At 48.5% G+C, this 12,611-nt stretch overlaps 3 protein-coding genes across 3 annotated transcripts in view; all 3 read right to left on the bottom strand.

Annotated features, from left to right (window-relative positions):
• The window catches only part of ANKAR (ankyrin and armadillo repeat containing), a 65,141-nt gene extending 64,965 nt beyond the window's left edge, over positions 1-176 (bottom strand). The window contains exon 1 of the mRNA XM_059392998.1: positions 89-176. The gene's annotated coding sequence lies outside the window, so the exon portion shown is untranslated. The remainder of the gene's footprint in view (positions 1-88) is intronic.
• Positions 177-3,267: 3,091 nt separating this feature from the next.
• On the bottom strand, positions 3,268-8,166 carry ASNSD1 (asparagine synthetase domain containing 1). Its single transcript, XM_059393040.1, has 3 exons — positions 6,703-8,166; positions 6,232-6,413; positions 3,268-3,637 (listed from the first exon to the last, which is right to left on the bottom strand). The coding sequence occupies exons 1-3, from the start codon at positions 8,164-8,166 to the stop codon at positions 3,352-3,354; spliced, it is 1,932 nt and encodes a 643-aa protein (XP_059249023.1). The 3' UTR covers positions 3,268-3,351.
• A 2-nt stretch (positions 8,167-8,168) lies between these two features.
• On the bottom strand, positions 8,169-12,088 carry ASDURF (ASNSD1 upstream open reading frame). Its single transcript, XM_059392997.1, has 4 exons — positions 11,624-12,088; positions 10,231-10,284; positions 8,964-9,039; positions 8,169-8,258 (listed from the first exon to the last, which is right to left on the bottom strand). Exons 1-4 carry the CDS (start codon positions 12,086-12,088, stop codon positions 8,179-8,181), a joined length of 675 nt encoding a protein of 224 aa, XP_059248980.1. The 3' UTR covers positions 8,169-8,178.
• Positions 12,089-12,611: the final 523 nt, after the last annotated feature.

The raw sequence follows: 12,611 nt of genomic DNA, 5'->3' as shown, positions 1-12,611 counted from the left end.
AAGAATCAGAACCAACCCAGGTCTGGCCCAAGACCTACGCCCATAGGGACACGAGAGGGGGAGAGGAAAGGGAAGGGAAGAAACCTACTTTGGAATGATTGTTTTCTTGTCCAGGAGAAGGAAGCTGCGTCCACTCTGGTCCCCAGAATATTCACGGGGCTGGGGGCAGTAGTCTGGTCTCCTGGACCGGCCTCTCACATTCAGGATCCCCGCGTGGGCGAGGGGCCCGTGGCACGTGAGAGCTGAGAGCGCGTCTCCTGCGGCGGTCGCCTGGGGAGGCTCCCGGGAACCCTCCGCCTCCGGCCCGGGCCCACGCGTGGAAGCCCCGGGGCCTCGGGAGGACGGCCCGGCCCGCCGCAGGGGCCGCCCCTCTGCGCCCGCGGGCAGTGCTTGGGGCACTGGGCGCTGCTGAATTGTCCGGCGGCCGGTAGGACTCAGCCCAGCTTCCCGCGACCAGCCCCGCGCTCCCCCATCACGTCTCGCTTCCACGGAAACCCAGAACCAAGGGGCAGAGGTGAAGGCGCCGGGCTCGGAGGACCCCGGGCTGGAATCCCGCCGCATCCCCGCCCTTCCACGCGGCGAGGGGTTCTGGGACGCGCATTATGAGCCAGGCGCGGGGCTTGGAGACCCCGGAGGGCGGGGCACACCCAAGCTCCGGGAGCTTCCCGTCGCTCGGATAACCACACGGTTGCATTTAAACAGGGTGACGACTGGGGGATGTCAGGACAGCCCATGAAGGAAACCTACCGAGACCCCGGGCCCGGGAAAGGCTGCTGCGGGAGGCGGGAGTTTTAAACGGGGCCGTAAGATGCTGCGCGAGCAGAGTCGGAGGAGCAGGCGTCGGGGGATGGGGAACAGCGGGTGCTCAAGGACCCGGCCGAGAGGGTCGTTGAACTTTCTGAGAAACCAAACAAAGCCTTGCTGCAAGAACTAGAGAGACAATGGGCACAAAATTAGGCCCTGATCACCCAGGTCGCCGAGTTACTGATTTTGAACTTAAAAGATTTAGGCCACGTCGGTGTCAGCAGACGCGAGGTACAGCTCGAGTGTGCGGCGGCGGAGGTGCGCGGGCCCGGGTGCCGGTGGCCTGCAGAAACAATGCGGTGGCAACGGACTGGGGGGTGGTGGTGACCCGGAAAGAAAGTGGCTATCCAGATGACACCCAAATTTCTGTCCGGAGAAATGGGGAATCAGGGCAAGATGAAGAGTTCAGCTGTGGACATGCTGACCCAGACATACGTGCGAGAGAACCAAGTAGAGATGCCAGACATACTTGGACTGCACAGGTCGGGTTCGGGCCAGGAACGGCAGGCTGGGGTGGTGCATACCTCTGGGCAGCCTTAGCTGGGTGAAACCAAGAGTGGCTGAAATCACCAAGGAGAGAACTGGGAAGTTGGGAACCCAGGACGTAAACCTGAGAGTTCTACTGTCTCAGGTTCAGGCGGAGGACGGAGTCAGCGAGGAACACAAAGGGCGGCAGTCGGGAAGGCGGGAGGAGAACCAAGATCCCGCGCCGGAGCAAGAGAAGCGCTTCGTGAGTAAGGGAATGCCCAGCCTCAGTGCTGCTGTCACGTCGAGGGGGACAACTTAAACTCTTGACTGAGTGTACCCACATGCATGTTTAGTGACGGTTTGGGGGCATTTCTTAGTCCAACCACGTCATGATTGTAGCTGCCGGGGGGATAGCGCTAGAAGCGACTGCTGTTCCAGGGCAGGGATGTCAAGATATCACCGCTTCTGTAACAAATTTGCGTCTTTGCACTTGTACAACATATATAAATTCTTCTACTGACGTTTTTTTGCTCAGGTACCCGATGGTTTGTTCTAAGTGTTTCAAATCTTGGAAAAACTAAGGACTAACACAGAACTTCATCCCAGGGTTTATGGAATTAAGTCCTAAGAGGTTCTGAAGGATGAGTCTCTCTGGGAACAGAACAGAACAGCAAACCCGCACACACAGCATTCTGCTAGGAAACGACCGGGCAATTCCCTAGCGGTTCAGCTGGGTTGATCCACGCAGAGTTGCCGAAGCAGTGCCGGCCACACGGTCATCACAATGTCTCAACGGCAGATGTTTTGGTGTTGAACTCTACAGTTACTTCATTATATTCAATCTAGGCTGCTGGGCAAAGCTGTTAGTTTATTCCTCATAGGAACGCTGTCAGTTTGGTGCTCAGGATTACAAAGACACTTGTAAGTTGTCTGCCTTCGGGTAGAGGGATGAAAGCTATTAAGGTTAGTATCTAAATATGGTTTTTCCCAGGGGATAAATTCAGGGCATGTGGAAGTCTCTCACAGGCCTCTAAAACTGCTTTCCCACGGAGATGAAAAGAATCAAAGCGTGTCCAGACCCAGGAAGGATGTCAGCTCTAATTGGGGATGGACCCATGACCTTGGTATGGTGGTCGTAGCTCATGTGGGTGGATGTCAGGCTGGAGTGGAGATGACACGGTGGAGATGGTGAGTGTGGATGGGAGGCTTGAGGTGACAAGCCAAGGAAGATACAGAACCACGTATGTGCATTTGAAGTTGGGTACACCAGAACACCTTAAATGATGATAGGAAGGATCCTACAGAGAAGAGGCTGAATATCCTGGAGAGAGGAGCGGAAGAGTCCTGTAAGGCAAGAAGGGTTGGGATACGGAGAACAGGCGGCCACACAGCCATCTGATGGGTGGGTGGACACATCTCCCTTTCTAATGACCGGAAGGGAGAAAAGGATGGGTGTACCTACAGGTAAGGTAGAAGTTCTGGTGTTGGCGAGTGGAGGCATTTCCTGTCCCGATGACTGATTCTCTGTGAAAAGCTCAGGTCATGAGCTGAGAATGAGGCCAAGAGAGGGAGGCTAGAGATTTGGGGGACGGGAGAATGCTAAAAATGGTCCGAAGTTTGGAGTGGGAAAATCAGCTGCCTAAAGAGATGTAACAGAACTAACCAGTGTTGCCCAGGAGTGAGAACCTCAAGCAAATTGTTCAGCGTCTCTAAACCTTAGTTTTCTCGTCTGTGAAAGAGCACTGTTTAACCAAGCCCCTGACAGTAACAAACTGAGTTATTTCTGGGTATAGCTACCAAGAAAAGAGTTGGTAAAAGCCGCTTTCTTTTAATGTTGCCTGTGGGACGTTACCATGAAAGAGCCCAGTGTGATGCTAGTGTCACAGCTTCAAACATCCAAGGTGTTCAAGTATTCTCTCTTTTCCTCCAGTGTCAATCTGACTCAGTTGGTTATATTGTTATAGCTAAGTAAGAAATTCATGTAATGAACCTTCATATCATTGCATTATTTAATAAAAGGACAGCAGAGTGTTTTCTTTTTACATAATCATCGTTCAGTAAATGTTACATGGTGAAGGATTATGCTTTAATCTCCTTTTCACTAGAAAGGTTTTCTAAGGAAACGACTTGGAGTCTTTCACATTTATCAGATGCCTTTTCATGATTCTTTTCCATTTTTGCAATTCTTGATCCGAACTGCATGGCCCGCTTTGGCAGAAGAGCAGAGGTTGTTAAGCCAAGTTCCACTGCTGCAAGACGCAAAATTAGTTTTTCACCAATTCCACGGGGCAAAGTCAAGTCTGCCTTTTCCCAAACCGGTAGGGAATTTAGAAAGGAGACAACATTTTCATCCAGAAAAGGAAATCTAAAATAAACAGATAAATAGAACCATAAATACAATCACATAAGTATTAAAAAAAGTTATGATTTTTCTTTTACGTTTCATTCAACATTAAAATTTATAGCATCAAATTAATTTTTGATGGCACTGTTTTTCTCAGTTAAAAATATTCTGGTCATTTACACAATTTTACGGCTAAAACTTAATCACATTAACAAATATTTCACATGACTAATTTTAATACATAGGCTACACATAAATTCAATTTCAGAGGCTATACACAAATTCATAGGCTATATGCTAATACATAAATTCAATTCTGCCTCAAAAAATAAATAAATTAGGCCTATGGTAAGAAATAATCTCAAATTGTTTCACAAGGTTTCTTTGGGGATGGATGCCTTGAAAATAAGTACAGTCTTTTTTTTCTTTTTTTAAGATTTCATTTATTTATTTGAGAGCCCGAGTGGGGATGGGGGGTTATGGGGGTGCTGGGACAAGAACAAGCAGGCTCCCTGCTGAGCAGGAAACCTAATGCAGGACTGCATCCCAGGACTCTGGGATCATGACCTGAGCTGAAGGCAGAGGCTTAACTGACTGAGCCACCCAGATGTCCCACAAGTATAGTCTTGACTCAATTACTCAATCTGTGTGCTATCACGTCAAAAGAAAACAAACTTTAGAGGGTATGAAATCAATATAGAAGGGCTCTATAATCCTGAACTTGTGAAACATTTACTTAGGGTAAAATTTTATGGCATCAAAATGATTTAGGGACGCCTGGGTGGCTCGGTCAGTTGAGCGTCTGACTCTGGGTTTCAGCTCAGGTCGCGATCTCCCAGTCAGGGCCGAGCCCTGAGTCCGGCTCTGTGCTCAGCACGGCGTCTGCTTTCCCTCTCCCTCCACCTTTCCCTGTTCGCACTCCTGCACACTCTCTCTCTCTGAAATAAATGAATCTTAGAATTGGGGTGCCTGGGTGACACGGTTAAGGGTCCGATTCTTGGTTTTGGCTCAGGGGATGGTTGGTTGGGGGACTGAGCCCCATGTGAGGCTCCAAGCTTAGCAGGGAGTCTGCTTGAGGATTCTCTCCCCCTCTGCTCCCTCGCTCATGCTCTCTCTCTGAAATAAATAAATCTTCTAAAAAATTGTTTGATTACATGTATGCCCTTTAAACGGAGACAAATGGTGTAACAGAACAAAGTAATAGATTGAAAAAAAAAAAACTTTCTGCCTCTTGGTTTCCCTAGCTTCCTATAAAATTCTCGTTTTTGTTTAAAACACTTTGAAACTCTCCCTCCAGTTCTTTAAATGCAATACTGTTACATTAGTGTTTCTGTTTTATTGTATCTTATTCTCGCTTACACAGAGACACCAGAAAGGGTAAAGGCACTTGTTATATGGAGTATTTTATAAAAGTGAATCAACTGTAAAAACATCTCTAAGATAATCTAATTAATTGATCACTGTTAATATATATGCCAAGATACATAATGAATTATTTAGATCCAGCCACTATCATATTTGTTAAAGCACAAGTCTGTATTCGTTGTTTCAAACTTTCTTCATATGCACTTTTATATGAGGGTATCATATGGGGCCTTTAGAATTAAGTTTTATTAAATAGAATAAATTATTTTCTATGACCTATCTGAAATAAAGACTGAATTTGTCTCTCTCTCAAATACATACACCCTTCAAAAGGAAAACATTTTATACTTTTTATATTATGGTAACATGTATAAATTATGTATGTATATTATATACGTAGAGTTGATATATATAGAATTTACACATTTTCCATATATACTGAAAAGCCGAAGTAGGGTTAAGAGGGAAGTGTTAGAGTGTTGTACTATGATGTTCCCTCCCAAAGCTTACTGGACTCTCTGTTCTCACATGCTTACACACTTGTAAATAAACTATTGCCTAATAAATTAACCTACTTGAACAAACTTCTGCTTTCTGTAACTAAACAATACCTCTTTCTTTATCCTTAATAATTTAAAGTTGTCTTCAAGCATTTGTTTACTACCATCAGACATTCATTGGAGGTAAAAATAAATCCCTGCATTAAAAAAAGAATATACATATGAAAGTGCCCTGATCTCTTTGACACTTTCAGGTAATCTGCAATGTCTGACCAGACTGAGTCCGAGGAGAGGTGGGTGTGGATCGCTACTCACAGACTGTCCATGGCGACAAAGCCCCGTGCCCTCATGCTGGAGGGGAAAGCGTGGGAATAGGGCCTATGCTCTTACTGGGACGAAAGCAAACATTTGAAACAAACCCCAACCCTTTAAAAATACCCTCTCTCAGCATTCCATCACCTCAGTTTTATAGTCTTTTCCACTGTAACATGGAAAACAATCACGTCATTGTATTATCTTTGAAAGTTACCAAAAAGACATTTCTTAGACAATGAGTCCTGGAAAACAACTGCTCCCCAACAGCTCCCCAGCTTTCCCTCTGATGGACAGTGTTTGTGACAGAGGCCGAGACATTACTGTCTCTACTGCTATTCGTGTGAACGGTCTCCAAAGAGAAGGAACGTTAAAATCTTCTCTTACAGTCTAGAGTTTCTACAGAACCACCCACAGCACTCACGTAAGCAGAATTACCTTGCTTCTTTTCCATGATCACCAATAACTCTGTCATCACGACCAAGGTTTCTAGAAGATATTCGTCCCAGCTCCATCTCAATTTCCTGAATCAATCCTTCCATTCCGTGTGTGTGAAAGCGGACACGGTGGCGAGAATAACCCGCAAGCTGCTCGTCAGCACCAATTCCAGAAAGAACCACCTGTGATGGTTTAAGGAAAACCACACTCCCAATATGAGATAAAGGAAATAACTCAAAATAAAAGCAAAGCTTTAAAAGTTATTTATCTTAAACACAACATTTTCTGACAAAAACAAGGGAAGTCATTAAATAGTAAAATATGCCCAATTTTTAAAAAGTCTTACACATTGCACTGTAGGTTAAATGCAATTAAGATATGCTATATTCTTGCAACCTAAATGTTAGTACCTTCAAAGGGTCCAAATCAGGTCTCGGAAATTCCGAGTCCAGTGTGCCTGCCCTCCCGTACCTTCGCACTGCTCTGATAGGATCCCATGTCGCCGTGGGCCGCTAACCAACCAGCTCCTCTCGCAGCAAACCAGACTGCGCAGCCAATGCTGTCATCCAACACTGTATCCAAGGGCTGAACCAAGTGGCGTATTCGAGCTCGTCTTAACTCTTGCAGTTCCTCCAGAGAAACATTAATTTCAACGAAATTCCAAATCCGGGAAGGGTTGGCGGCTTGTAGCTCCTTTAATCCCGCTCTTCCTGTGACTCGATCTGGCACATCGAATTGTCTGTCAACGCCCCTGTCCCCGCTGCCAGTGGCATTATCTCCAGAGGATTCCTCGGAAGGTGTTTCATAACGACTTTTCTGGTTTTTCCTCTTTTGGTTAAAACCAGCTAATACGGTCTTCTCTTTAGTCGCGAAAGCCACGTTAAGAAGATCAATGGGTTCATCCAGGGGTATGTGGAGGTCTGCGAGGGCTGCAAGAACCATGGAATCGACGCCCCCCGAAAACAGGACCGCGACGTTTGCTCTCCTGGTGCCCATTTCCAAAGCCGCACTGGGGGTCAGGTTTGCATCCCTGGGTAAGCACGAGACACGCCTCTGCACTGCAAGACTCAGGACCTCAAGGAACTGCTGAACGACTTCCTTTGTGTGTCTGTCAGTAAGAAACACCTGAAGCGTTTCCCTTGTGGGAGGGACACTGACGGTTCCTCGGGGCATCTCGAGGGGAGCTTGCGGCAACGTCCTATTTAAAGGAACAACAGGTTCTTTCAGATGTAGTCCAGCTTCATTTGCTACCACTGATACAAATGTTGGCAAGTCTGCTGAAACCTGAATTAGGCTATTAACACACTCCTTGATAACATTCTCCCCAGAAACAGATTGCCAAGGGTACAATTTTAAAACCACAGATTTGGACATGGAAGCAGACTTGAGATCAATTCTGAAAATTCCAGATGCTGGAACTTCTTGCCACTGACTGGCCCCTCCGGATGTCTGCGGGCCGACTGAAGAGAGGCAGAAACTCTTGTCCAAGTTACTAAAATGCCAAAGCAGGCTACGGCGACCAAAAAAGTCTCTACCAAACCACAAATGATGACTAGACGCTTGGTAATACATAAAAGACCAAGGACCTTGGACTTCTGAGAAGAGTGACAAAATATCAGATTCATTCTTACAGGAGGAAAGGTAATTAAACATTATTTGAGTATCATTCTCTTCAGCTTCAACCTTTATGCCACTGAACACTTCTCCATTCCACAGGAAAACATTGTCCCGTTCACCTTCCACAGGCTGGGCAGTCAAAACACCTCTTAAGTGAAGGACATGCCCAGAAAACACACACTGGTAGCTAACACTGGACTTTAACAACTGTTTACTACTACTGGGTCCCCGCCGACTAAGATTATACAGTAAATCCTCTTTCAAATCTTTGCTGAAATGCTCAACAGAAAAGCTCACAGAACAACAAATGCCACACATTGTTATGTGAAATCAAGTTGACTCTTTCTTGATTTTGGTCTTCTCTGAGTTTTCTAATTCTTGATATTCTTTTTTCAGTTCATCCAATATATCTGTAGGGAAGGGGAGAAGAAATAAGTAAAATTAAATTTCTCGGACCTTTCCCTAGTAATTCATAGAGCAGCACTTACCAAGATCAAACCACTAGAGAGATCAAACCACTGCATTCAAAAGGCTTCTAATGACGATTATCTTTTGGGAAGATAATTTCTGTTTATTAAATGCTTATTTTGGCCCAGGCACGGGCTATGAACTTTATCTATTCCTTCTTATTTGAATGTCCTCAGCCTCTAGAAGTCCAGTGAGCTACCCATTGTGCCATAGAGCCACCTTATTCCTTCCTGTTTGAATCCCAAAAAACTTTGGAGACTCAAAGTAATTCACTCAAAGTTACAAAGGCAGAAAGTGGCAGAGCAGTTTTCATACCTACATCTGCCAAAAAAATGCTAAAGCAAACATTAATAATTATGGCTTTCTAATACATCTTATATATTTTTATTTTATTTTTTTACTGTAGACTTCCATCTTTGGAAGGCTAACTTAACCCACTGAGCCATCCAGGCGCCCTTTGGAAGGCTAACTTAAAGAAAAACCAGACCACAGTATTACTTTCATCTAACATACCGCCATCTGATCTTCAGATATATATTTGAGCATTCAGATGTAGACAGCATAATTTAGGCACTACCATGAGTTTCTACAGAAAACTTTGAAAAGGCTTTTCATACATTTCTATATAATATACCCAAAAAACTTACTTTTGCTTTCAGAAAGCATTTCTGTTCGGTCTGCAAGAAAGAATATGTTGCTGTTCTGTTGCTGCCTATATACTTTCTGCAAAACATAATTTAGACTAATATCAGGATTTGATCTAAAAAGCCTATGTCAAAACTCTGAATCCTTTTATTGCATATTCTTGAACTTTAGTAACATATATTCAGAATACCTTAGTAAATATAGGTAAGTAAAAGTCACCCATTATCTTACCACCTAGAAACTGCTACCACTAACACTGAGCTGAAATGTTTTTTTGTCTGCATGTATCAAACTATCAGTTTCCTTGAACAAAAAGGCTCTTATTATAAATAGACTTATTTGCTTTTATCAATGAACAATATATTGGGAAGTATTCTTTTACAACATTACTGTATAGGTATAATACTACAGTTTATTCCATAAGTCCTCAAGTTTTAGACCTTTAAAACATTACCAACTTTATAAATCAATGTGGCAATGAAGTTTTTGTAACTAAATCTTTGTTCACTCAAATACTATAAATGGAACTGGGTCAAAGTGCTACATAGTTTTAAGGTTTTGATACATTCTGCCAACTTGCCCTCTAGAAAGTTTGTATCAGTTGTGACTTAAGTTCTAAAACTCCCAAAGGAACAATACCAGAAATGTTAAACAACCTGTTATCAAAGGCTTTAAAGGGCTCAAAATAATTTCTTCCTGACCTTTAAAATGTAATTTCTGACAGTATAACTATACATACAGCAGTAGCTTGCTTGTTTATGAATACGTTAATGCACATGACATAAAACTGCCAGGTTAAATATATGGAAGACTTGTGTAAAATAATTTCAGGTAGGGGGAAGCAATTTATGCTTTTTGTTTTTTCAACAATTATCCACAGTCACTTAAAGGCATAGTTTCCTTTCTTAATATATTTAAAAGTTATTCATTTCAAAAGAAAACACCAAATTCAAGGATAAGTCAATGCCATTAGTGATTACAGATCCGAGATAGCACTGTATAATTAATATCGTTTGGTTCAAAGGTACTGCGAGTTTCATGTGATGCGAAGAAAACATTATCAACTATAATCAACGCAGACATCCACATACATGTATAAAATCTTGAGCACTTTACACTTCAGCAATGTAAGTAAAAAAAGATGCTGCGACCTTGCAAATTTTAATGTAAATATAAATCTTACATATAATTCTTCTTACTTTAGTATACAGTTAATAAAATATAACCAAACCTTCCCACTTACAATTCAGAATTATCCTCATAACTCACCCTGTTCTTCTTCAGGTTAGAAAGTTCATCCACCACAATTTTTTGTTCTTTAATCTATTGAAATAAAGAAAAACTTCTTAAATCAGAGGCTAGCGAAGTGTGCTCAACTGAGGGCCTTTTCAACTTGGAGATGGGACAAGGGGCTAGAATTCTCCGGTGGCGCAAATGGGCGGTCTGCAAACACACGGATTCTTTCAGAACCGCAGCGTGTGGGCTGCAGCCCGGGCAGCTGGGAGAGGAAACCGTGTCTACACCTGACAGGTGCCCGAGAGCCCCCTGACCCAGACCGGGGGTTTGGGGAGGGTCACCAGCACTCCTGCAAGGGCCCCCGTTACTCAACAAAGTCTGCGCTTTTTGTTTCAAACAGACAATATGCATCAAAATTAGTATCAGTTTTCAAGGACTTCATTCAAGTCACACTTCTCTTTTAAAAAGCAGCGCGCGTCACGGACTGGCAATGGTTTCCGCGGTTTCTGCGCGAAGAGCGGAGCCAGGCGCTCAGCGCGAGTGGGTCGTGCGAACGCCCTCACCGGCCCGAGGCCGAGCGCTTTCCGTCCGGGCTCTGCTCCTGGTCCCGTTTCCGAGGCGGAACCGGGCCGGCCCGGCGGCGGCCGCGTCTTCCCCAGCAGGGCCGGTCCGCCCCGCGCCCGTCGGAGACCCTCGTCCGAAGGCAGAAACGCTCGTTCCGGCGGCGGCGGCTGCGCTCCGAGGCGGAGTCCCCGCGGCGGGACCGTCCCCGCGTCGGCCACTGACTCCCGGGCGAGCCCGTGTGGGCGGCTTCGGACCCGCGTCGGGCAGACCCGACCCCCTGGCCCGGCGGGCGCGCTCGTCCCTTAACGAGGGGACGACCCCGAGGGGTCCGGCTTGGCGGACCGGTCGCTGCCCGGGACGGGGCCGAACCGCCCCGAGGCCGCTCGCAGCCGAAAGGCCGTCGCACGGCGGGGCCCAGCGCGTGCCGGAGCGTCTGTCTGCGGGCGGTCGCGCCCCCGCACCCGGGCCTCCCCGCCCCTCCGCCGGCAGCCCGCGACCGAGCGCGCGGCGGGACCCTGGCGGGCGAGCGGGGCGCGTGCGGGGCGCGTGCGGGGCGCGTGCGGGGCGCGGGTGCGCGTGCGCGGACCAACGGGCTCGACGACGGCGCTTCCACACGGACCGCGCGGGTCTTCGCGACCGACACGGCAGGTCCGGGGCCGCGGCGCAGGTCCGGGGCGAGGTCACGGGTCGGGGGCGAGGCGCTGCCAGCGGCTCGGAAAGCGCAGAGACCCAGGCACGCCTCGGTGCCCGCGCCGCCCGCGTCTAACCGGGGCGAACCTCACGGTCTCCGCTGAACGCGCCGCCGAACGCGACGACTGAGGGGCGAGCGACGGGGCCCCGCGGCCGTCCGGGCCGCACTCACCCTGCTGCCGAGGTCGTCCTTGCGCAGCCCCGCGCCGTCCTCCGGCCGCCACCCGCCGCTGGGCATCTCCACCGCGCGGGGAACGCGGGCCGGCCGGCCCGCACCTGCGTCCGCTCCCGCCAGGCCTCGGCCTCCGCGCGTGCGCACTCCCGGGGCCCCGCCCCCTCCCATCAGCCTCAGCGACAGCGGCTGCGCAATCCGACGAAGCGTGCAGGAGTTGTGCGCGTGCGCACAGATGCTCGGGGAGCACGTGATCCCGGCTGTGCGGTTCGAGAGGTTTCCGGAGGGTCCCCTAGTGGAGCCAGCGCAGAAAGGCTCCCGCGGCCTCCGCACGTCCGGGAACCCGGTGGACTGTGCGTCCCGTGCGCCCTCCAGTGGTAAGCGGGAGGAATGGAAGCGGGGCGGACAGGACCGCGGGGACCGGGGCGAGGAAGGATGCGCCGCGGGCGGGGGTGGAAGATACATTGTTGACGGCGGACCGCAGGGGGTGGTCAGTTTCCGTTACCTTCTTCCTGGGCTTGGGAGAGAAATGCCGCGGGGCTTCCGGAGCAGCGTGCGACGTACGTGGGCTCCAGGCAGCCTTCGCGGCGTCTGTCCCGTGAGAAAAGCCCTCCAGACTCAGCGAGGAGATTGCTGGGTGACTTGTAGGTTCTGAAGCGGCCGCCGTCGGGTGGGATCGAGCTTGCTTGTTCAGCCTGCGTCCCGCTCCGCGAGTCTAGCGGTTTCTTCACCAGTCGTGCTCGGTGTCTCGTGAGCTCTTCGGTTTTGACGTCTTACCTGTTCGTTAACTGATGCGCTGAAGAAAACTCCGGCGCGTTGTGCCGGCGAGAGCCGCGATTTCGGGTCCGCCGTCGCGCCCCGCGCTCGAGCGCGGGCATCTCGGGGTCCGGAGCAGGTGCCGGCGGGCGTGTGCGCGCCTGATGCGGGCGCGGGCGGGCGTGTGCGCGCCTGATGCGGGCGCGGGCGGGCGTGTGCGCGCCTGATGCGG

Source organism: Mustela nigripes, chromosome 3, assembly GCF_022355385.1.
Source record: "Mustela nigripes isolate SB6536 chromosome 3, MUSNIG.SB6536, whole genome shotgun sequence".
Classification (NCBI taxonomy): domain Eukaryota; kingdom Metazoa; phylum Chordata; class Mammalia; order Carnivora; family Mustelidae; genus Mustela; species Mustela nigripes.
The sequence above is the reverse complement of the archived record's forward strand: the minus strand, read 5'-3'. Positions and strand labels throughout refer to the sequence as shown.